The sequence below is a fragment of the Leucopleurus acutus genome, assembly GCF_964270905.1.
Source record: "Leucopleurus acutus genome assembly, chromosome: 15".
Taxonomy (NCBI): Eukaryota; Metazoa; Chordata; class Mammalia; order Artiodactyla; family Delphinidae; genus Leucopleurus; species Leucopleurus acutus.
This window is the reverse complement of record NC_139157.1, coordinates 61,651,000-61,674,783: the sequence shown is the minus strand read 5'-3', so window position 1 is coordinate 61,674,783 and position 23,784 is coordinate 61,651,000. Positions and strand designations below refer to the sequence as shown.

At 34.1% G+C, this 23,784-nt stretch overlaps 1 protein-coding gene across 4 annotated transcripts in view; it reads left to right on the top strand.

The window, feature by feature from the left end:
* Nucleotides 1-23,784, top strand: part of MANEA (mannosidase endo-alpha) — an 82,745-nt gene that overhangs the window by 1,066 nt on the left and 57,895 nt on the right. Inside the window, exons 2-3 of one of the 4 annotated variants that reach the window (XR_014326781.1) lie at nucleotides 10,258-10,839; nucleotides 12,104-12,209. The exons of 1 other annotated variant lie outside the window; for it this stretch is intronic. Coding sequence is in view for 2 of the 3 variants with exons in the window: in XM_082855463.1 (XP_082711589.1) it covers nucleotides 10,296-10,839 (544 nt within the window). In the remaining variant the exon portion in view is untranslated. The remainder of the gene's footprint in view (nucleotides 1-10,257; nucleotides 10,840-12,103; nucleotides 12,210-23,784) is intronic. 2 more of the 4 variants (XM_082855463.1, XM_082855462.1) reach the window with 2 other exon arrangements.

The window sequence follows — 23,784 nt, the reverse complement described above, 5'->3', positions numbered from 1 at the left end:
AGTGTTGTGTAGTGAATCTTGTGGATTTTCAGGCTTTATGCATAAAACATTACCAGAGCTGCTGGCTTTTAGTCACACAATGAATAGTAAGTGTATGATAAGATAATAAGCTTTCTTCAGATTAAATTTGGACTACAGTTTATGAGTAAGTAACAGATAATCGTTGTTTTCTAAATCCATAATCTTTAAATGAAAACATGACCACATGTCAGCAGTTTTCATCTGTCACAAAATTTATGGTGTTGTATTCTCTAAACTTGATTTGTCTAAAATGTTGTAGGAAGGTGGAATAAGATGAGGACAAGAGCTTGAATTCTAGAGCCATACTTCTCAGCTCCTTGCTAGTTGCTTAAACTCAGACAGGTTACTTGGCCATTTGTTAGCCCAGAGACTTGGAAAAAGTTACCAAATGCTTTGTACCTTAGTTCAGTCATCTGTAAAATGGTATTTAAAAGAAGTTCTACATCATAGGTTGTTGGGAAGATTAAAATGGAAAGATGAGATTATGCTTAACTGAATTTCTGTTAACGAAAGGGTACAAGTGTTTACATTAAAACCGACCTAAGCAAGGAACTCGTGGTACAGAAATGGATTTTGAAAGTTCCAGGTGTGTCTTCTAGTGTTAGTTATATTTTTCTACAATGGCTTCTTAGAAAATAATATTAGGAAACAGCTAGAAAAAGAAAAAAGCAACCAGAAATCTGTATAATAATAAATAATTAAAAAGTGAAATCTTTTTGGCTTTTCTGAGTAACAGGGTAGGAGCTAATCCTTTTCGAAATCATAATTGATATCACACTAATTCTGAATCTCTTATATCTCACTAGACCTCCAAGTCAAAAACAATCATTTAAAAGATGAAAAGACCTCCAAATCACCAAACACAAAAATAGAAGCCATCGAGTTTCAAAAGAACGTATTATTTCTATGTATTGTTATGTCATGTAAACTGCCTTTGAAGATACTAGATTTTCATTACCCAGTACCTTGAGTATTGAGTACATTACTACTTTGGGAACCTTTACATCTGCAATTAACTTGGATTTTTTTTCTCTGAGGTGACTTCTGAAACTTCTTTCTTTTGTTGAAACCAAATAAGTAGTTCTACCACTCCTTTTCTACTAAAAATCATTAGACTTGCTAGGCATCTCAAGTTTCATCGTTTTGCTAAGTTGGACATGATAATTTTTATTAAAATGGATTTTTGAAATTATTAGATCTATCTATGATTCTTCCTATATAATATGTTTAGTATAGACTGAACATGTTAACTATATGTATAGTCAGTAGAATCTGTTTATACACATACTGCCCAAATAAATACCAATGTCAAAAACAAAAGGGCCAGAAATTAAATTCTTTAAGCTGAACAGTTAATGGCCACTGACTAAATGTAAGACCTATTGGGTTCTACTAGAGTGTAAAGGTAAGGACTCTATTTCTGGACCTTATGGAACAATCTAGTAGGGGGTATAATACATTAAATAGCATGAAGCAATACATTAAAAAAGCCAATTTAAAAAGTAGGTAATGGTGTAATAGACCGTATGGGAAAGTGAGTACTTTTCACCCTGGATTCATTGGGAGAGGTATCAAGAAGAGGCAACAGTTCAGCCTTGTCTTGAAGGATTAGAGTAGTATTTCAGAAGTTAGCTACATGGAGAATAGGTATTTAGAGAGAGTAAACTATGTGTTGGTTATTGATTGCTTGCCAGACACCCATCTTTAATAATAATCATCATGAGAATAAATAATTTTTCATATTTATTCAGTGTTACACTAAGCCAGAAATGATTCTAAGGGTTTTATAACATTAACTTATTTCATCTTCACAAAAATCCTCTGAGTGAGGTAATAACTCGTGAAGATGAGAAAAGAAGCGGGGAAAAGATCAAGCCACTTGTATAGGTGAAATGGCTAAAAAAAGGCACAGCTAGAATTTGAACCCAGGCATTTGAACTGCAGAGCCCATGCTTTTAATCACAGTGGTTTGCTGCCTTTATTTAGGTTGAGATGCCTTATTGTTCACTGAGATCAGGAGGTTGGGGTAGAGCCAGTGGATCACCTATAATGATGTGATAAACATTTTAAATGAATGAATTAAATAACAAGAAAAGAGAAATTAGATTTAGAGGCAAAAGGGGGGGGGGAAATGCGGCTTTTATAAATAGATATTTTGTGTTTTGTGTTCATCCATAGCTCTGAGAAATGAATCTAACAAATAGAAAAATGTCTCAGAACTATTTGTTTCATATATTTCTTCACTTTTCTTTTTTTAAAATCCGATCAGTATTTACATTTGATTAAAACATTACCCTTTTACATTTTATTTCACATACGTTATCTTGCATGATTTACAGAACAACTTTGTCAGAAAACAGAACAGTTAATTTTTTTCTTTTAAGATGATTAAAAAAACTCAGGGTCACACAATTAGGTCAACAAAGCTGATTTGAACTTAGATCTTCAGATTTCAAAGTCAATATTCTTTCCATTATGTATCCTGGCTCTTCCATGCATTTCACCCATTCAGCTGATCAACATTTCAAAAATCAATGTCTTACTAATTTCTGAATCTAGTAGTCATTCCTCCCATTCTCTATGATTTGTCAATATTCATTACCATTGATTATTTCCTCATAAAATACCTACTCCAAACAAACTTTTCTTCCTTATGAAATATTATGTTCTAATTTTAGAAGACAGCATAAGAAAATATCACTGAGTAAATGATTACCCAGAGGTAATCATTATACATGTTTAAGTACACTTCCTTCCTCTCTGTAGTTGAGATTATATTATATCCATAATTTTTTTTCTACTTAATGGCTTGTCAAAATTCTTACCTTCTTTAAGTAAAGGGAAGGATTTGTTTTTATCTTGACAACTTGGAAATTTTAGGACAGCAAATCATAGAAGCAGGTCAAAATGGTTATCTCATCCTCTATTCCTATGCACAATGCTGTCACATTCCATACATAGGAATATCACTCCCTGGAGTCCTGCAGTGCAAAGCTTAAGGACTGTATGAGTTGGTCCTTCCCCGAAATAAGCAGGTATTATGTTAAGAGTTCATGTCCTCCAGTTTGCTGGTGATAGTCTTTCTTTTTTCTTTTCCATTTTCAAATAATTTTAGACTTAAAGATTCAAAAGTAATACAAACAACTTGACAACCCCTGTATATTTTTCCTGCAGCTTTACCAAATGGTAATATTTTGCCACATTTGCTTTATCATTACACACACACACACACTCATATATTACATTGTATATAATTTTACATACATATTATATGTAATATGTGTACATATATGCATATATATGCATACATGTATACATATATATATATGTAGGTACATATCTGTGTATGTGAGTATCTTAATATGTTGTCTGATGTATCTTTGTGATTAGATCTGTATTAATACTAACAGAAATACCACAGCAGTGATTCTGTGTTCTTCTTAGAGCATCCACTCTGTAGACTCAAGGTATCTACTTATTCAAAATTAACTGCTGAAGTTAATTTTGATCACTTGTTTAAGGTGGTGTCTGCTAGGTTCTGCACTGTTAAGTTACTATGTCTCTCTTTGTAGTTAATTGGATATCTTTTGGGGGGGAGATGCTTTGCCAATATGTAGATATCCTGTTTCTCATAAACCCTGCTTCTTTTAACCCCTCATTTAATATCCATTAATGATTCTTCCTTGATACAGTTATGGTAGTAGCCAAATAGTGATAGTTCAATTCCATTATTCCATCTAAATTTATTAGTTGGTATTCTAAAATGTCTTCTTTATTCCATTTATTTATTTTTACATTTTAAAAATGTCAGTATAGATTCATGAATTCTTATTTTAATGTCTATAATTTATTATTCTTCATCATTATTTTGATGCTGAAACTGTCCCAGATTTAGTCAGTAGTTGCCCCTTCAAGCTGACTCGTGTGTCCTATGGACATGTCTCTACAGTTTTTGACTACTTCCTGATTTTCTGGCAAGATGTCCCAAGCTCATCTTGTACTTTCTCGGCCACGTTCTTGGAATCAACCTGGTTCTATCAAGTAGACAGGGCTACATACAATTCAGAATCTGGTCATCAGATGTGTTTATTGCTGCCAGGATTTCTTTGGTTCTATACTCTCTCAGTGGACAGAGCTAGGAAATAGATTGCATGTATTTATATGTGTCCACACCCACCTACCCACACACACACTCCTATTTATTAATCTTTTAAAAGCCATACATCCATACTGATACTGCCAATTGCAATCTGACAACACAAGTTTTGTTTTAGCCTCCCACTTCCTGCATTTGTAACTCACTTTTTTTTTTTGTCAGTGAAAAACCTGGGCCCCATTTCACAGCATATATTGCTTATTTTTACAATATACGTTAAGTATTTTAAGAATTGCTAATCTGTTTCATAGCAAAAAATAACCCACTTACTAACTGGAGTTTAACATTAAATATTTTTCGTTTGTTTTGAATATGTGAAATATAATGTGGCTCAAAAAGACAAAACTGCATAAAATGTTATACTCTGAGAAGAGTTACGTCCATTCCCCACCCTTCTACCCCATTTTCATCTCCCCTTATTTTCCACCCAGTTTCCAACTCTGTAGATAATCAACCTTATTAGAATCTTGTTTTTCTATGTTTATTTTGCTCACTTGAGAAAATGTATTTTTTCTTACTTGCATTTTGCTTTTTTCATTTAGCCAGTATATTCAGAAAAACACTTTCCATCATCTCAAAGAGCTCTTCCTCATTTTTTTCTGAATACTCAACATTTTACAATTACAAACAATGCTGTATATGAACTTATGTACTTACTATTGGTTGTGTATTTTCAAGGTAAATTCCATGAAGTAGGATTGCTGAGTCAAAAGGAAAATGGATGTGTAATTTTTTTAGATATTGCCAATTCCCAAAAAATGTTGTACAAATTTGCATTCATTAGCAATGCATAGGAGTGCTTCTCACTGTCTTGCCAACAGGATGTAGTTTCATACTTTTTAATTTTTGCCAATCTCATAGATAAGAAATGATACCTTTGTGAGGTTTTAATTTACATTTTTCTAGTTTTGAGTGACACAGAAGATCTTGCAGATATTTTCATTCAGTTTGTCAGTTGTCCTTTCACTTTATTTTATAGTGCTTTTGATATATATATTTAAAAATTAATGTAGTTAAATTAATCTGTTTTTTATTTATTGCATCTGAATTTTGAGTCATAGGTATAGAAAGCCTTTCACTATACTAAGGATATAAGGGAATTCAGGTGGGATTATATAAGTATTTGAATGGTTCTAGCCCTAAAACTTAATTTTTCTTTGGGAGATTAGGGTAGGAAATAGGGGGGGGGTTATTTAAAACCTCTGATTCAAAAGTAGCTGCAGAGAAGCTGAGAATTAAGTAGAAAGTGGCAGCTGAGAAAATGAATAGAGCTTTTGGTAGTTTCATGGCTCTTTGGGGACCAAAATTGGAATTCAGGGCCCTTCCAAAGCCCATCCTAGAGGAGGGATCTTGATAAATACCTGTGACTTTGATATCAGAACCCATGAGTATAAAGGAGTAAAGATGAATCAGAAATACACCAAATCTTTGGAAGGACTTATACCTAGTTTTGAAGATTTCAATCTCTGATTATATTAAGATAATCTTCCTCTACCCTAGAAGTCTTCAAGAAGCAAAAATAAGCTTTCTCAGAAGGAAAATAATATATAGAGCCTCACATTGTCTCTGAAAATTTTCATATATGATGTCTGGAATTCAGTAAAAAAATAAACTAGCCTATAAAAAAAAGAGTTACTGTACAGATATTAAGAGGAAAAAACCAAACAGGCAATAGAAACAGAATCCTAAGATTTCAGATTCAGGTTATTAGAGGTGGACTTTAAATAAATGGGATTAAAAAATTCAAGGAGTTAAAAAAGAAGATGGAAAATTTTAGCAGAGAACTGATATCTCTAAGAAGAGTCAAATGGAAATTCTATGACTAAAATTATAACTGAAATTAATCACTGCTGGAGAGAATCAGGAAACTGAAAATAGTTCAGAAGTAAATATTCAGACAACCATGGAGAGACAAAAGGAGGAAAATTTTAAAAAATATTGAAGAAACACATGGGACATAAAATTCTGATGTGTATAATGTATTCCATAATGAGCGATGAGAGAGCAAGAGAGCAATAATTGAGCAAAAGCAGTATTTGAAGAGATAATGTTCAAGAGTTTTACAAAACTAAGGAAAGATACCAACCCAGAGATTGAAGAGGCACTTTGAACCTCAAGCAAAATAAAAGTTAAGAGAACCATACTACTATATATTCCATAGGAAAACAGCTGAAAACCAAAGATGAAGAGAAAAAATATTAAAAGCAACCAGAGAAAAAGAAAATACATTATCCTTAAAGGAATAAAGAGAAAAAATAATAGTTGGACTTTCATCATAAACAATCAAAGACAAGATAAGGGTGGTGCTGAAAGAAAATAATTACGAATATAGAAGTGTATACATAAAAAGTCCAAGTGAAGGCAAAATAAAGATACTTTCAAACAAAGTAATATGAAAAGAGTATCAGCAGACCAACACCAAAGACCCTATTAAAGGGAATTATTTCTTCATCCTAAGGGAGATTATTTTAAATGGAAATATGGAGCAAGTGAAGAACAAAGGAAAGGGTGAATATAATGAACATTGACTGTACAGAACAATATAATATCTGGGGGGGTATAAGGTATATGTAAAAAAATAAAATATACCAAAATAGGAGCCAAAAGTTGGGGCAGGGATAAAGGAAACAAAATCTTCTAAGAGTGCTTTCATTGTTTAAGAAATGGTAAAGTTCTAATTCATACTGGATTTTGACAAGTGAGAGTACATGCTTGTAATCACTAAGATAACTAAATTAATAGCAAAGAGATTGTATGATTAGCAAGGAAATAGGGAAGAATGAAACAATTAAAAAGAAGATAAGAGGGCTTCCCTGGTGGCGCAGTGGTTGAGAGTCCGCCTGCCGATGCAGGGGACGCGAGTTCGTGCCCCGGTCCGGGAGGATCCTGCGTGCCACGGAGCGGCTGGGCCTGTGGGCCATGGCCGCTGGGCCTGCATGTCTGGAGCCTGTGCTCCGCAACGGGAGAGGCACGGCGGTGAGAGGCCCGCGTACCACAAAAAAAAAAAAAAGAAGGTAAGAGAGAAATTAGGGCCAGTAAGAAGGAATCCAAAAGGAAAGCAAGTAGAAGGGTAAGGGTAGATTTAAGGATAAAAGTAGGAAGTAGATTTAAAGCTATAGTATCCATATTTGTAGAATTGTAAATGTGCTGAATACTATAATTATTGGACAGAGACTATCAGATTAGATTAAAACCAACAATAACAATAAAACAATGTCATATTTAAAAAAAAAAACTAGTCATTTAAGGTGACAGGTGATAAAAATGTATTTTGTGCCAACATGAACCCAATAAAATATGTTATAGCTATATTAATATTAGAGTGGAATTTAAGTCAAAACCCATCAGTAGAGAAGGGAAGGAACATTTCATTGTAAAACAAGATTTAATACTTCAGGAAAATATAACTCCTAAATTTGTCTCCACATAATAACATCAGTGACAATTATATAATGTAAGCAGTTATAGACATGGCATAATGATGGTGGGGGATTTTTAACACAAGTAGAAGAAATATGAGTGAGAATATGAAAAATATAACGCACATGCTTAGTGTATTTGGTTTGGTAGACATAAGTAGAACTCAATAACCACTAGCTGCCTAATATATATTCCTTTCTGGTGCATATGGGATACTTAACAAAATTGTTCATAGGTTGAGCCTTAAAGCAAGTCTCAACATATTTCAAAGGGTTGAAATCACACTGGAAAGGTTTTCAGTTAACTCACACTAGAAATCAATAACAAAAAGATATAAATTTATTTATTTATAAAATTTTAAAATAAATCTAAGTAGCTGAAGCTCATTTTCAGGACAAAGCCTCATATTGAAGAGGAACTGCTGGAAATAACTTTCAAATTGAGCAGGGTAGGAACAAAATAAAAGTGAGAGAAATACAAAATTCCAGGTAAATGTGGGAATGGAGTAAACCCCAACTGATCTCAGAAAAAAATTCAAGGCCATATTAAAACTTCACAAAAACAACAGAAGAATGATTGCTGGAGTTGTGAAGCTAGAAAAACTATCATGATTGAACATTCATTTCAAACATTAAGGAAAATTATTTCATGTAATATTTAGCAACAAAAAAAATAATTTGAGTCAAATTCCATGCAAAGTCATTATGGGCAAAAAAGTTAAACTTGTAAATACTTGAAGCATGCCAGAGAACCATGTTCATAAATATATAACAACTGTAACTTAATATTTAAATACAAGTAAACAAAGTAATTATGTGAGATATGAATGAACAAGTAAATTACAATTATGAAAACTCAGAAATGAGAGAATATTAAGATAATTAAAATCGACAAAATTCATATTCCTATCTGAAGACTAGAAGACAAACATAACAGATAATGCCATATGAGAAATAGAGGGTAACAAGACACTTAAAAATCAAAATTAAATGAAGAAAGAGGTGAAAAAGAGAAGGTGCAGTTGTAAAAATTCAGCAAAGATTCAATAAAAGTAATAGCACTTCTTGAAGAAGGAAAGCAAAGCAGTGAAACAATACTAAAGTTAAAATTGGAAATATTTGCTGACATAAAACAGTGGATGTTACTAGGTTAATTTCTTAATAGGAAGATAAAGGATTTCTTATGTGATTGATTCTGTTTTCTCTACAAAGTATAGGACATGTCTATCTGAAGAGAATAAAGGAAATTGGTGATTTAGTAGCACGTTTGATGAAAAATGAGAAGGAATGAAATAATTCTTTTGAGGTTAGAAAAGTGAAAGTACTGGGGTATAGTAATAGGCTTGTTAAGCCATCTTGAATGTCCGAAATTTATGGTCATAAATTCAGAGTGAAAAGTCAACATGGTGTGTGTTTTTCTCCAATATCATTATGTAATTCTGGATCAAGGTCAAGCCAGGCATCATTTATTTGAGGTTCTACCAGATAAGTATTAAGGAAGGAGAGAAGTAAAGGAAGTTAAGGGTACAGTTGTCCTTTAGTATCCGTGAGGGGGCTGGGATTGGTTCCAGGACCCACATGGATACCAAAATCTGTGGATGCTCAAATTCCTTATGTAAAGTGGCATAGTACAGTTTGCCCTCTGTATCTGTGGGTTCCTCATCTGTGGATTCAAACAACCTGTGGATATGGAGGGCCTACTGTTTTGCAAATGAGGAATTTCAGTGCTGAACCATGGCCTATAAACTGCTTCACTAGAGACAAAACATGAAGAAAAAAAGTGGTGCTGGGCTTCCCCGGTGGCACAGTGGTTGGGAATCTGCCTGCCGATGCAGGGGACATGGGTTCTTGCCCCGGTCCAGGAGGATCCCATATGCCGTGGAGCGGCTGGGCCCGTGAGCCGTGGCCTCTGAGCCTGCTCGTCCGGAGCCTGTGCTCCGCAACGGGAGAGGCCACAGCAGTGAGAGGCCAGCATACCGCAAAACAAAAAAACAAACAAAAAAAAAAGTGATAGTGAAAAAGTGGTAGAATCAGTGGATTAGACATCTCAAAAAGGTAAAGGAATTGACTGTGTGGGAGTACTGAAGTAGAGAGGCTCAAAGCATGGAAGGGTATGTGTAGAAAATGGAAAAAAATGAAATAATGGTTTTGATTGAAAATGACGAGATCAAGATTATGAGTATGACACCTGAGTTGGTGAAATGCGGTGGAAGAACAGGTCATTAAAAGTGAGGTAGTCAAAGAATAAGTTTTTGAAATTCCGTTTAATGACTAGGTCTTTAATATACTCAAATATTTCCTTTTTAAATATGAACTCTTCATTTTATATTTAGAAAATTTTAGTCTCTCTATATGGAGTGTTTCCTTTCTATAGTCAGTATATGTAAAATCTGTCCAAATGATGAAGAATATATTCATTTTCTTAAATTCTTAAAATCTTTGTCTGACAAAAATGCAATTGTGATATTTCTGAATACATACTGCTGTTCAGTCTAGCCATATGTAGATTCTTTTGTATAAAGATTTGATTATATAGTTAATGTCATAATGCACTTTAAAATTTTGCAGTGTAACACTTTATGGAGTTTAGTTTTCCTTTTGAATATATTGGAAAATATTGTTAATGCCACTTATTAATTACCGGTTTTCAATAAATTACAGCTAAACATTTACCATTTTGGAATTTAAAGTATGACATCATGGCAAAGTTTCGAAGAAGGACTTGCATCACTTTGTCACTTTTTATTCTATTTATTTTCTCTCTGATGATGGGTTTAAAAATGCTGAGACCACATAAAGCTGCTTTTGGAGATCCTTTTGGACTTGACCTTCTTCCAGAAATTCGGCAACAAACTCCTCATTTGGTAAAAACTTTTGATTCCCAAAAGAGTGACAGAATCGACAGTGAAACAAACGTCAAGAATTTAAAAAGTGTTGAAATCACTATGAAACCTTCCAAAGCCTCTGAACCTTACCCAGAAGAACTGCCACCTCGGAATTATTTTTTACATGTATTTTATTACAGCTGGTATGGAAATCCACAATTTGATGGTAAATATATACATTGGAACCATCCAATCCTCTCGCATTGGGACCTTAGAATAGCCAAGAAATATCCACAAGGGAAACACAACCCCCCAGATGACATTGGCTCCAGCTTTTACCCAGAGTTGGGAAGTTACAGCTCTCGGGATCCTTATGTCATTGAAACGCACATGAAACAAATGTACTCAGCTTCAATTGGTAATTATTTTACGTGTGTGTTTAGAAATGTGTGTGTATGTATGTGAGTGTGTATGTATATGTATGTGAGTTTGTGTGTATAAATAATTTTTTATAGAACATTAATTACTAATTAGTCTTCACATTGTTGTTAATTATAATTTTAAGCTTACATACCATAAATTAAAGTGTTGTTAAGCATCTTTTAACATGTTAACACTAACATTTCTGGATATAATATTTTTATTCTAATTTAATACTAATTTTATTTCTAATTTAATACTCCTTCTGAATTTTATTAAATTATGATTGACATAAGCTTCAATGAATTCTCTCACTTTGAGGTACATCTGTTTAAATATCACCCCAATCGTGAAGTAAAATATTCTATAGCTTCCCTTATTCAGCCCTCCCTACATTCCAGGAAACTATGTATCTTATTTTTATCACTGTAGAGTAGTAGTTGTAAATGGTCTTTTATTATATAAAAATAGAATCGTCAAACACTTATGTGTGTGTGTGGCGTGGGGGGGAGTCTTTTGCTCAGTATGCTGTTTTGAAATTTACCCATGTTGTTGACTCTATCAGTAGTTTAGTCATTATTATTGCTTAATAGTATTCCATTGTATGATTATAGCAATTTGTTTCTGCATTCATCTTGATGCACATTTGTGATATTTCATACTTTAGGCATGTAGCATAGAATTTGGTCTTTTTTGTTTTTTTTTTTAAACTAGTCTGACAAACTCTTATATTTTAACTCCTGTTTATTTCATTTATATTTAATGTAATACTGATATGGTTGATTTTAAATGTTTCATTTTGCTATTTGTTTTGTGTTTCTCTCTGTTCTATTCCTTTTCCTCCTTTTTTCTGCTTTTTTTTTACTTGTATTGAAAATGTTTATTCCATCTTATATTCTCTTCTGGCTTATTAGATATATTCCTTCATTTTATTTATTTTATGATTGCTCTGACGTTTACAACATGCCTCTTTAACTTAATTGTTGGGAAGTCACAAATTATTCTTATTGTTGTCCCCCCCTTCCTCTCAACTTTCTCTTCCCTCTAACTTCTTCTGGCACTCCAATTACACATATTTACATGTTGTCCCACAAGTAAATAATATGAAAAAAATGTGTAATTGGGTGTCTGAAAATTCTTCAATTTATTAATATACCTTTTATAAAACTCTCCCTGTTTTGGTTCCCTCTGTCTTGTTAGTGTCTCTAGCACTAGGGCCACAAGAAGAAATTGGGTATTCTAACATTTTTCTGACTCTTCAGAAGGTGCCAACTCACCGTTGAGCTGATATGGGTATAGAGACATGCAAGACTTTTTCATGAACAAAACAATATAAAGTCCTGTGAATCTACATCAACTATGTGCAAGGTGACTTGTTTTTCTTTTGTGGAGTAATTGGTTACTTTTCAACTATTTTTTGAAAATCTAACATTCTAGTATATATTTATAGCTCTAGTTTCTATGTTGTATGACAAAATATGACATAAAATAGGATTGGTAAATTGAGAGAGCATTGACTGCTCTGTGTGTATGTATCTGCCTCTATTTACAATTTACTTTTGGAGGGAGAATCTTTCAAAAGACTTTTTTCCTGTTTTCTACAAAGTATTTGTATCACATTCAAGTCATTTTTATTATTTCAAGATTGATTTGTTTATGGCTATGAAAGTATACAATGAGGGTTTTTTTAAATCTCAGATGTATAACTTACATATACACATACTCATAACACATATAACTATTATATATAAATATATAAATGACATACTGCATATTTTATAATTTTAATTGTGATTAGGAAGAGTTTCAGTTCATATTTAGACTTATGCCTAACATTTATAAAGATCTTCCCCCATATATTATTTACTGCTACATAATTTTTTGAACATGAAATGTTTTAAAACATTGTCAACAGTACAATTTTAATTTTAAGTGTTGACAGTCACACTATTGATGCAAATATTTTATTTCTTTGGTTGATTTTCCACTGGGGAACACCTAACATTTGTGAATAATAAAAGTGACATTACAGTCTATCTGTAAATAAATTATTTCCTTATCAGTTAAATATTGAATTATACTCATTTTATTGAGAAATAACTGACATATAATGTTATATAGGTTTAAGATGTGTAGGATATTGATTTTATATATTTATATTTCAGTATGATTGCCATTATAGCGTTAGCTAAAACCTCTATCACATCCCCTAATTATCATTTCTTTAGTGATGGGAATAATTAACACATAGACTCTTAGTAAGTTTCATGTTTATGATTCAGTTTTGTTGTCTATAATCATTGTACTGTGTATTGTATCTCCACGTCTTAATTTATATACTAGTTGCAAGTGTGTACCTTAAACAGTATATCTCCCATTTCCCCACTTCTGATCCCCTAGTAACCACCCTTCCATTCTGTTTCCTTGTGTTCAATATTTTTTTTATATTCCACATATAAGAGATAATTTGTAATATTTGTCTTTCTGTGTCTGACTTATCTCACTTAGCATAAATCCTCACTATCCTCATGTTGTTGCAAATGGTAGGATTTCCTTTTTGCTTGTAGCTGAGTAGTATTCCATTTCCATATATATATAATGGAATACATATACACACACCACATTTACTCATTGGTGGACACTTAGGTTGTTTTTGTACATTGGTTATTGTGAATAATGCTGCATTAAACTTGGTAGTGCACGTATCACTTTACTAACCTGTTTTCATTTCCTTTGGATATATTCCCAGAAGTCAGATTGCTACATCATGTGGTAGTTCTGTTTGTAATTTTTTGAGGAATTCCTGTACTCTTCTCCATAGTGACTAAACTGTTTATAGTCCCAACAGCTGTGCACAAGAGTTCCCTTTTTCCCCCACATCTTCACCAACACTTGTCACTCTTGTTTTCTTGGTGATAGCTATTGATACAGCTGTGAAAGGATATCTCACTGTGGTTTTGATCTGATCTTTATGATTTCTTTCCTTCTGCTAACTTTGGGGTTTTTTTGTTCTTCTTTCTCTAGTTGCTTTAGGTGTAAGGTTTATTTGCGATGTTTCTTGTTTCTTGAAGTAGGATTGTATTGCTATAAACTTCCCTCTTAGAACTGCTTTTACTGCATCCCATAGGTTTTGGGTCATCGTGGTTTCATTGTCATTTGTTTCTAGGTATTTTTTGATGTTCTCTTTGATTTCTTCAGTGATCTCTTGGTTATTAAGTAGTGTATTGTTTAGCCTCCATGTGTTTGTATTTTTTCCTATAGTTGATATCTAGTCTCATAGCATTGTGGTCGGAAAAGATACTTGATACAATTTCAATTTTCTTACATTTAACAAGGCTTGATTTGTGACCCAAGATATGATCTATCCTGGAGAATGTCCCATGAGCACTTGAGGGGAAAGTATATTCTGTTGTTTTTGGATGGAATGTCCTATAAATATCAATTAAGTACATTTGTTTAATGTATCATTTACAGCTTGTGTTTCCTTATTTTCATTTTGGATAATCTGACCATTGGTGAAAGTGGGGTGTTAAAAGTCCCCTACTATTATTGTGTTACTGTCGATTTCCCCTTTTATGGCTGTTAGCATTTGCCTTATGTATTGAGGTGCTTCTATGTTGGGTTCATAAATATTTACAATTGTTATATCTTCTTCTTGGATCGATCCCTTGATTATTATGTAGTGTCCTTCTTTGTCTCTTGTAATAGTCTTTACTTTAAAGTTTATTTTGTCTGATAGGAGAATTGCTACTCCAGATATATTTTGATTTCCATTTGCATGGAATATCTTTTTCCATCCCCTCACTTTCAGTCTGTATGTGTCCCTAGGTCTGAAGTAGGTCTCTTGTAGACAGCATGTATGCCAGTCTTGTTTTTGTATCCATTCAGCCAGTCTGTGTCTTTTGGTTGGAGCAATTAATCCATTTACATTTAAGATAATTATCGATATGTATGTATCAATAATGTATTACCATTTTCTTAATTGTTTTGGGTTTGTTATTGTAGGTCTTTTCCTTCTCTTGTGTTTCCTGCCTAGAGAAGTTCCTTTAGCAACTGTTGTAAAGCTGGTTTGGTGGTGCTGAATTCTCTTAGTTTTTGCTTGTCTGTAAAGGTTTTGATTTCTCTGTCGAATCTGAATGAGATCCTTTCTGGGTAACCTTGGTTGTAGGTTTTTCCCTTTCATCCCTTTAAATATGTCCTGCCACTCCCTTCTGGCTTGCAGAGTTTCTGCTGAAAGATCAGCTGTTAACCTTATGGGGATTCCCTTGTATGTTATTTGTTGTTTTTCCCTTGCTGCTTTTAATATTTTTTCTTTGTATTTAATTTTTGATAGTTTGATTAATATGTGTCTTGGCATGTTTCTCCTTGGATTTATCCTGTATGGGACTCTCTGTGCTTCCTGGTCTTGATTGACTATTTCCTTTTCCATATTAGGGAAGTTTTCAACTATAATCTCTTCAAATATTTTCTCAGTCCCTTTCTTTTTCTTTTCTTCTTCTGGAACCCCTATAATTCGAATGTTGGTGCATTTAATGTTGTCCCAGAGATCTCTAAGACTGCCTTAAATTCTTTTCATTCTTTTTTTCTTTATTCTGCTCTGCAGTAGTTATTTCCACTATGTTATCTTCCAGGTCACTTATCTGTTCTTCTGCCTTAGTTATTCTGCTATTGATTCCTTCCAGAGAATTTTTAATTTTATTTATTGTGTTGTTCATCATTGTTTGTTTGCTCTTTAGTTCTTTTAGGTCCTTGTTAAATGATTCTTGTATTTTTTCCATTCTATTTCCAAGGTTTTGGATCATCTTTACTATCATTATTCTGAATTCTTTTTCAGGTAGACTGCCTATATCCTCTTCATTTGTTAGGTCTGGTGGGTTTTTACCTTGCTCCTTCATCTGCTGCGTGTTTCTCTGTCTTCTCATTTTGCTTCACTTACAGTGTTTGGGGTCTCCTTTTCACAGGCTGCAGGTACGTAGTTCCCATTGTTTTTGGTATCTGTCCCCAGTGGCTAAGACTGATTCAGTGGGTTGTGTAGGCTTCCTGGTGCAGGGGACTAGTGCCTGTGTTCTGGTGGATAAGACTGGATTTTGTCTTTCTGGTGGCAGGACCACGTCCAGTGGTGTGTTTTGTGGTGTCTGTGACCTTACTATGATTTTAGTCAGCCTCTCTGGTAATGGGTGTGGTTGTGTTCCTGTCTCGCTAGTTGTTTGGCATAGGGTGTCCAGCACTGTAGCTTGCTGATCGTTGAGTGGAGCTGGGTCTTATCATTAAGATGGAGATCTCTGGGGGAGCTTTCGCCTTTTGATTTTACATGGAGCTGGGAGGTCTCTGGTGGACCGATGTCCTGAACTTGGCTCTCCCACCTCAGAGGCACAGGCCTGACACCCAGCTGGAGCACCAAGACCCTGTCAGCCACAAGGCCTCTAGTGTTGGAGGGTCTCCTGCAGAGGCGGGGGGTGGCTGTGGCTCACCGTGGGGACAGGGACACTGGCAGCAGAAGTTCTGGGAAGTACTCCTTGGCGTGAGGCCTCCCAGAGTCTCCTCGCTGTGGTTTTGATTTGTATTTTCCAGGTGATTCGTAATTTTTTCACGTACCTGTTGGCCATTTGCATGTCTTCCTTGGAAAAATGCCTCTTTGGTTCCTCTGCCCATTTGAAAATTGGATTGTTTGCTTGTTTGTTTGGTTTTTGTTACTGAGTTATATGAAGTTTTTGTAACTGATGGATATTAATCCCTTATTCATTACATGGTTTGCAAATAATTTCTCCCATTCCGTCGGTGCCTTTTAATTGTGCTGTTGTTGCTTTTGCTCTGTAGAAGCTTTTAAGATTGATATAGTTCCACTTGCTGATTTTTTCTTTTGTTATTTGTGCTTTCGGTGTCATATGCAAAATATCAGTGCCAAGACCAATATCAAAGATCTTCCATCCTATGTTTACTTCAGGGTGTTTTATATCAGGTCTTATGTTTACTCTTTGATCCTTTTCAAGGTGATTTTTGTGAGTAGTGTAGGATAGGCCCAACTTTCTTTTCTACGTATGGTTATTTAGTTTTCCCAGCATCACTTGTTGAAGAGACTGTCCTTTCCCCATAGGCTGTTCTTGGTTCTCTTGTCATGTATTGATTCCTCAAGGTGTAAAATTAGATTGTTTCTTTGCAATTTTTCCCATTTCTTAATATCTGCATTTATCACTGTAAACTTTCCTCTCAGATCTGCTTTTGCAGCATCCCATAGGTTTACATATGATGTGTTTTTATTTTCATTTGTTTTAAGATAATCTTTGATACCCATTTTGATTTCTTCGTTCACCCATTGATTGTTCATGAGTTTGTTGTTTAGTTTCCATACATTTGTAGATTTTCCAGCTCTTGATTCTTGTAAGTATAGCTGTCCCAGCTTCCTTTTGGTTTCCACTTGCATGGAATATCTTTTCATCCTTTCACTTTGAGTTTATGTGCATCCTTAAAGTTTTCTTGTTGGCACCATACAGTTGGGTCTTGTTTTTCATCCATCCAGCCACTTATGTGCCTTTTGATTGGTGAATTCAATCCATTTACATTTAGAGTAATTATTAATATGTGAGGACTTATTAATGCCACTTTATTAATTGCATTTTGGTTTTGTATTTCCATTATTTCTCCCTTTCTGCCTGCATTTGTATATTGGTTATTTTCCATGGTGGTATGCTCTTTTTCCCCCTTTTTTGTCTTTTGTGGATCTCCTCCAGATTTTTGTTTTATTGTTACCAAGGGGGTTATGTGTAAAACATCTTACACATAAAAAAGTCCAATTCAGGCTGAAAGCAACTTATTTTTACTCCCTAATGTGTCTACCATTTTGCTCCTCCCTTTGTATTATTGATGTCACAATTTACCTCTTTTTTATTGTATATTTATTAACAACTTATAGCAGCTATAGTTACTTTTCCTACTCTTTCATTTAGCCTTTATACTATAGTTGAATAGTTAACACACCATACTACTACAGAGTTATAGTTTTCTAAGTCTGACTGTATATTTCTCAATTTGGCCAGTGTATTGTGTAATTTTGTATGTTTTCATTTGGCTGATTAGCCTGTTTTCATTTCAGCTTGAAGAACTCCTTTAAGCATTTCTTGCAAGGCAGATGTAGTTGTGGTGAACTCCCTTAGATTTTGTTTGTCTGGGAAAGCCTTTACTTTACTTCTTCATATATGAAGAATAATTTTGCTAGATAAAGCATTCTTGGCTGACCATTTTTATCTTTCAGCTCTTCAGATATGTCATTCTGCTGTCCCCTGGCCTGAAGAGTTTCTGCAAAGAAATCTGCTGATCGCCTAATGGCAGTCCATTGTAGATTTAATTCTTTTTTTATTTTTTCCCTGCCTGCCTTTAAAGTCTCAGAGAATGTCATTTTGCATTAAGATAATAGGATTGTCTATTAGCCTTGTAGACTTGTATATCCAAGTATTTCCTCAGATTTTGGAAGTTCTCAGCTATTATTTCTTTAAATTAACTCCCTGCCCTCCCCCTTCTCTGTCTGGAACCCTGATTATTCTGATATTTGCCTTTTTGATGGATATTCATAGATCACGTAGGCTTTCTTTGCTCTTTTTTAATCTAAATTCCCTCTTCTGTCATTTCAAAATTCCTATCCTCCAAGTTACATTTTTTTTTTCTTCCATATAGTCAGGCCTGCTGCAGATTTTCTGTATTGCATAATTCTTCAGGTCATTCATTGAATTTTCAGTTTCAGAATTTTGTTTGGTTCTTTATAATAATATTAATAATTTCCTTCTCTTTAATAAAGAAAAGGAAATAAAGAAATCATTTTATTCCTGATTTCATTGAGTTGTCTTTCTGAGTTTTCTTGTAACTTGTTGAGTTCCTTCAGAATAGCTAATTTGAATTCTTTATTAGTTAGATCATATGTTCTGCACCTTGTAGCTTGGTTGCTGGAAAATACTATTTTCTTTTTGTGATGCTGTATTTCCTTGGTTATATTTATAGTTCTTGTGGATATGGTTTGATGCTGTCACATTTGAAGGAGTAGATACCTCCTTAACTCTGCTCGTGCCCTCTGCATATGACATATTATCTTTATAGTGTTGATATTTGAGTTTTTTCCCCTGTGAAGCTATATCTGCTCCAGTATACTTCTTATCCCCTGTGGGCAGACTTTTAAGCTTTTACGTCTACTTGGCTTTTAACGTTTCACCAGGTTGGCTGTTGGAAACCTCTTTTGTTTCTCAGAATGTAGCCACTATAGCTCAGATTTGTGGTTTCCCACTTACTGTGAGAAACCACTGACTGTGGTGTCTTGTTTTCTTAGTGGGCTCCCTGTTTACCAGCACACATTTCCGGAGGTTCACTCTGGAGTGAGCACGAGGAGCCAGCAGCAAAGTGGGAGGAGGTGTGGGTGACAGCACTGAGGTGTATTGAGAGTGCCCACAGACCTAGTTGTGCAATCTCAGTGGGTGGTGTTCCAACAGGCTCATGGCTGGCGTGCTACCCCTTTAATGCTATTCGAAATTCTTTTCTCCTCTTCGCCATCATCCTCCCTTCCCTCAGTTGTGAAGCTCCCACCTTAGTACTCCAGGTGCTGGTGAAGAGAAATGGGTTTCTCCAGCCATATCCTGCCCAGCTGGGGTAGCCTGTTACCCACTGCTTTCTTTTCCCCAGGAAGGAGAGGTTACCTCCACTGGATAAGTCAACCTTGTTCAGTGTTTCCTTGGGGGAGGGGCAGCACCAGTAAAGTTTCTCATAATTCCTTCTCTGTGACCAAATTCAAGTCCTTTTTTGAAGGCTGGACTTCTGCAAGTTTTCTTTCATGCATGAGCACCTGCCAGGGATAGTACTCACTCAATTTTTGCCTGATAGCAGCCAGTGGGGGTCTAGGCAGATTTGCTGGCCCTGCTGGTTCGGCAGCCCTTAGAGAGATTTGTCTGTTTCTTGCTACACTGTTGGTGGAGATTCCTCACAGGTCCTTTGGAGTGAGGTGCTAGGTCCCAAAATACCCACAGAGGAGATTCATTTATGTAAGGATATCTAATTAAAAAGGGAGATATAAAGGAGGACCATCTTATGCCACCATGTTGCTGATGTCACTTCCTATTATACTTATCATTATTAGGCAAAGAATAATTTAACTATAAAAATAGTGCACACAAAACACTATTTTGGTCCATGGAATTATCATGCTGACCCTGGCATTTTTTTAATTGAAGAAAACAGTCAGTGAAGGCTATTTAAATTGCTATATGGTTGAATGTGCTTTGACTTCTTTAACATTCATATTTTTCCTTTGATATAAATGGCCTCATTTTTATTTTTATTGGATTACTCTGTGAGGTAATGATACTTTTGTATCTCACAGTACAAGCTGGTTAATTATTTGCTTTATAATTAAAGTGTTATGTGTATAAATATTAGCGGTTTAACCTTTTTTTCCTAGAAAAGAATGATGAAATTAAAATGAAGTATTAATGTTATATTTAAATTCCAACCATTATATTATAATAATGTCTCAGATAGCAGATAGAAGCCACTGATAGATATGTATCCTTTTCAAGTCTTTAAAGTATCACAGATGAGTACCTTTTTTTTATAAAATTTTCAAAAAACATAGTGTAGTATTCAGAATAACGGCCCTAAAGATGTACACATTCTAATGCCCAGAATCTCTGAATATATTGCCTTACAAGGCAAAAGGAATTAAGGATGCAGATGCATAATTAAGGTTGCTAATCAGTTCACCTTGAGGTGGGACTAATCTAATCATTGGAGTCCCTAAATGTAGAAGAGGGAAAAGAGAGAGTCAGAGATAAGTGGTCTTAAAAGGACTCAGCTTGCTCTGCCTGCTTTTGAAATGGGGTTAGAAAAGTCATGAGCCACACAATGTGGTGTCTTCCACAAGCTCACAACAGCAAGGAAACTGCTTCTTTCTTGGAGCCTCTAGAAAGGAATGTAGTTCAGTGCAACCCCTTGATATTAGCCTAGTGAGACCCATGTCAAATTCTGACCTATAAAACTGTAAGATAATAAATTTTCATTGTGTTAAGCCATTAAATTTGTGTTAATTCGTTGTGGTAGTAATAGAAAACTAATACACTTAGCAAAACATAATTCATTCTGTGTCTTTAAAATTATCTTCCCTTTCCTTCAGTTTAGCACTAAATACTTACTGAGTTTCTACCATGTCCCAACCTTATGTTAGATTCTAGGGACAAGAAGAAGAATAAGTCACATATCTTGTACTTCCCTTTGTTTCCTTCATTGGTACTTCAAAAGCACTAGATGGAAACTAATATTAGAATATTTTCTGAAGGTGGAAATTATCAGTTTTTACAAGGCCACAATTATCTCTGTATCTCCTGCCTTTAAAATTTGTACATATAAGTAGAAGAAATAGAACTTACAGTAAAATGAATTAGATTTTTGACGTTTAAATTAACATCTAACACAATGTCATAAATTTTCCTTTTAGAGTAATTGTATTAAGTTTAAAATGCATATTTATAAATGCAGATTGGTGATGGTTTCATATTGCTATAGATGACTGAGTTTAGTTCTACTGATTGCTTTATCTCTTGGGAGTGTGCTGGGTTTTTCTTGTTTTTACATATGCCTTGTAATTTTTTTCTTGAAAGCATGTTGTCTTCTGTAGGTCCATAGAACTGTAGTATGTAGCTTTCATCTCTGGAAAATGGACATGCCTCTCTTTCTGCTAAGAATGTAATATGGGCATTTCTCACTTCATTTGTTAAGAAGACTGTACTATCGCCATTGACATGTTCTACTTTTATCAAAAATCCAATGACTGTGTATATTTGTTTGGGTTTATTTCAGGACTCTATTCTGATCTGTTGATTTAATATGTCTATCCTTTCATCAGTACCACCCTGTCTTGATTGCTTTAGCTTCCTGAAGTCAGGTAGTATGATTCCTCTTTGTTCTCTTTCAAAATTGCATTGGCTATTTAATTCCTTTGCCTATCCATATCAACTAGTCCGTATCTTTAAAATATCCTGGTGGAATTTAGAGTGGGATTGGCTTAAATGTGTAGATCAATTTGAGGAAAGTTGACATTTTTAAAATAATATATTAAGTTACCACTGTTGAACAATAACAAGTTAAATATTCCATTCCATAAACGTGATGTATTTTTCCATTTATACAGGACTTTAAATTTTTTTAACTTTCTTTAGATTTTTATAATTTTCAGTGTACAGATTCTGTACATATATTTTTACATTTATTTTAAGTATTTTTTGGGGGGGTGCTATTATAAATGATACTGTTTTCTTAAATTTTTATTTTTTTGCCCATCAAAAGTGTGTAGAAATACTATATATTTATATCTATATCTTGTATCTTGTGATTTTGATAAACTCAGTTTATTAACTCTAGGAACATTTTTGTGGATTCTTTGTGTTTATAGAGAGTTGAATGCAAATAAAGACATGTTTGTATCTTCCTTTCTAATCTGTATACCTTTGTTTCTTTCTCTTGCCTTATTGCACTGGTTTGGACTTCCGATGTTATGTGGATGTAAGTGGTAAGAGAAGAGGATATACTTGATTTTGATCTTAGGGGAAAAGAAGTCTTTCTTCATTAAGTATTATATGAGTTCCAGGGTTTTTTAAAATGTCATTTATCAAGTCAAAGAAGTTCACTTCTATTACTAGTGCTGAGAGTTTTACCATGCTGAGTTTTATCAAATGCTTTTTTTCTGTACCCATTGATAAGATCTTTAAAAAATTTTTTTTCAAATTCTTTTTATTCTGGTAAAATACACATAACATAAAATTTACCATTTTAACCATATTTAAGTGTACAGTTCAGTGATAATAAATACATACATAACACTGTAAATCATCACCCCATCCATCTTCATAACTGAAACTTTACCTATTAAATAACTCCCTATTCCCCTCACCTCACCTTTGGCAACAATCATTATACTTTCTGTCTCTATTATTTTGTATCTAAGCACCTCATATAAGTAGAATCATACAGTATTTATCTTTCTGTGACAGTTTTATTTCACTTAGCATCATATGGGTTCATCCATGTTGTGGCATATTGCAGAATTTCATTCTTTTTAAAGATTGAATAATATTCCATTGTATGTAGATACCACATTTTGCTTATATATTCATCTGTTGATGGACACTTGAGTTGCTCCCACATTTTAGGCATGTGAATAATGCTATTATGAACATGTGTACAAATATAAATGTCTCTTCAATAACCAGACTTCAACTTCAATTTTTTTAGTTATATACTTAGATTGGAATTACTAGATTATGTGGTAATCCTGTTTTTAATTTTTTGAGGAACTGCTCTGCTGTGTTCCACAGCAACTGTACTTTTTTTACATACTTAGCAACAGTGCACAAGGATCTCGATCTTTCCACATCCTTGCCAACAATTGTTTTCTGTTTTTTTTTTTTTTTTTTTAAATAGGAGCGAGCCTTATGGGTTTGAGGTAGTATCTCATTTTAATTTTGATTTGCATTTCCCTAATGATTAGTGACATTGAACATCTTTTCATGTGCTCATTGGTCATTGAATATTTTCTTTGGAGAAATTTCTATTTAAGTCCTTTGCTCATTTTTAGTCTGGTGGTTTATTTTTTTTTTATTGTTGAGTTTTAAGAGTTCTCTCTATACTCTGGATGTATTAATCCCTTGTCAGATAAATGATATGCAAATATTTTCTCCCATCTTGTGGGTTGCATTTTCACTCTGTTGATAGTGTCTTTTGATGCACAAAATTTTTAAATCTTCATTGAGTCCAGTTTATTTATTCTTTATTTTGTTACCTGTGCTTTTGGTGTCATATCCAAATAATCATTACCAAATCTGATGTCAGGAAGCTTTTCCCTTATTTTCTTCTAAGAGTCTTATAGTTTTAGGTCTTACATTTAGATCTGTGGTCCATTTTGAGTTAATTTTTGTGT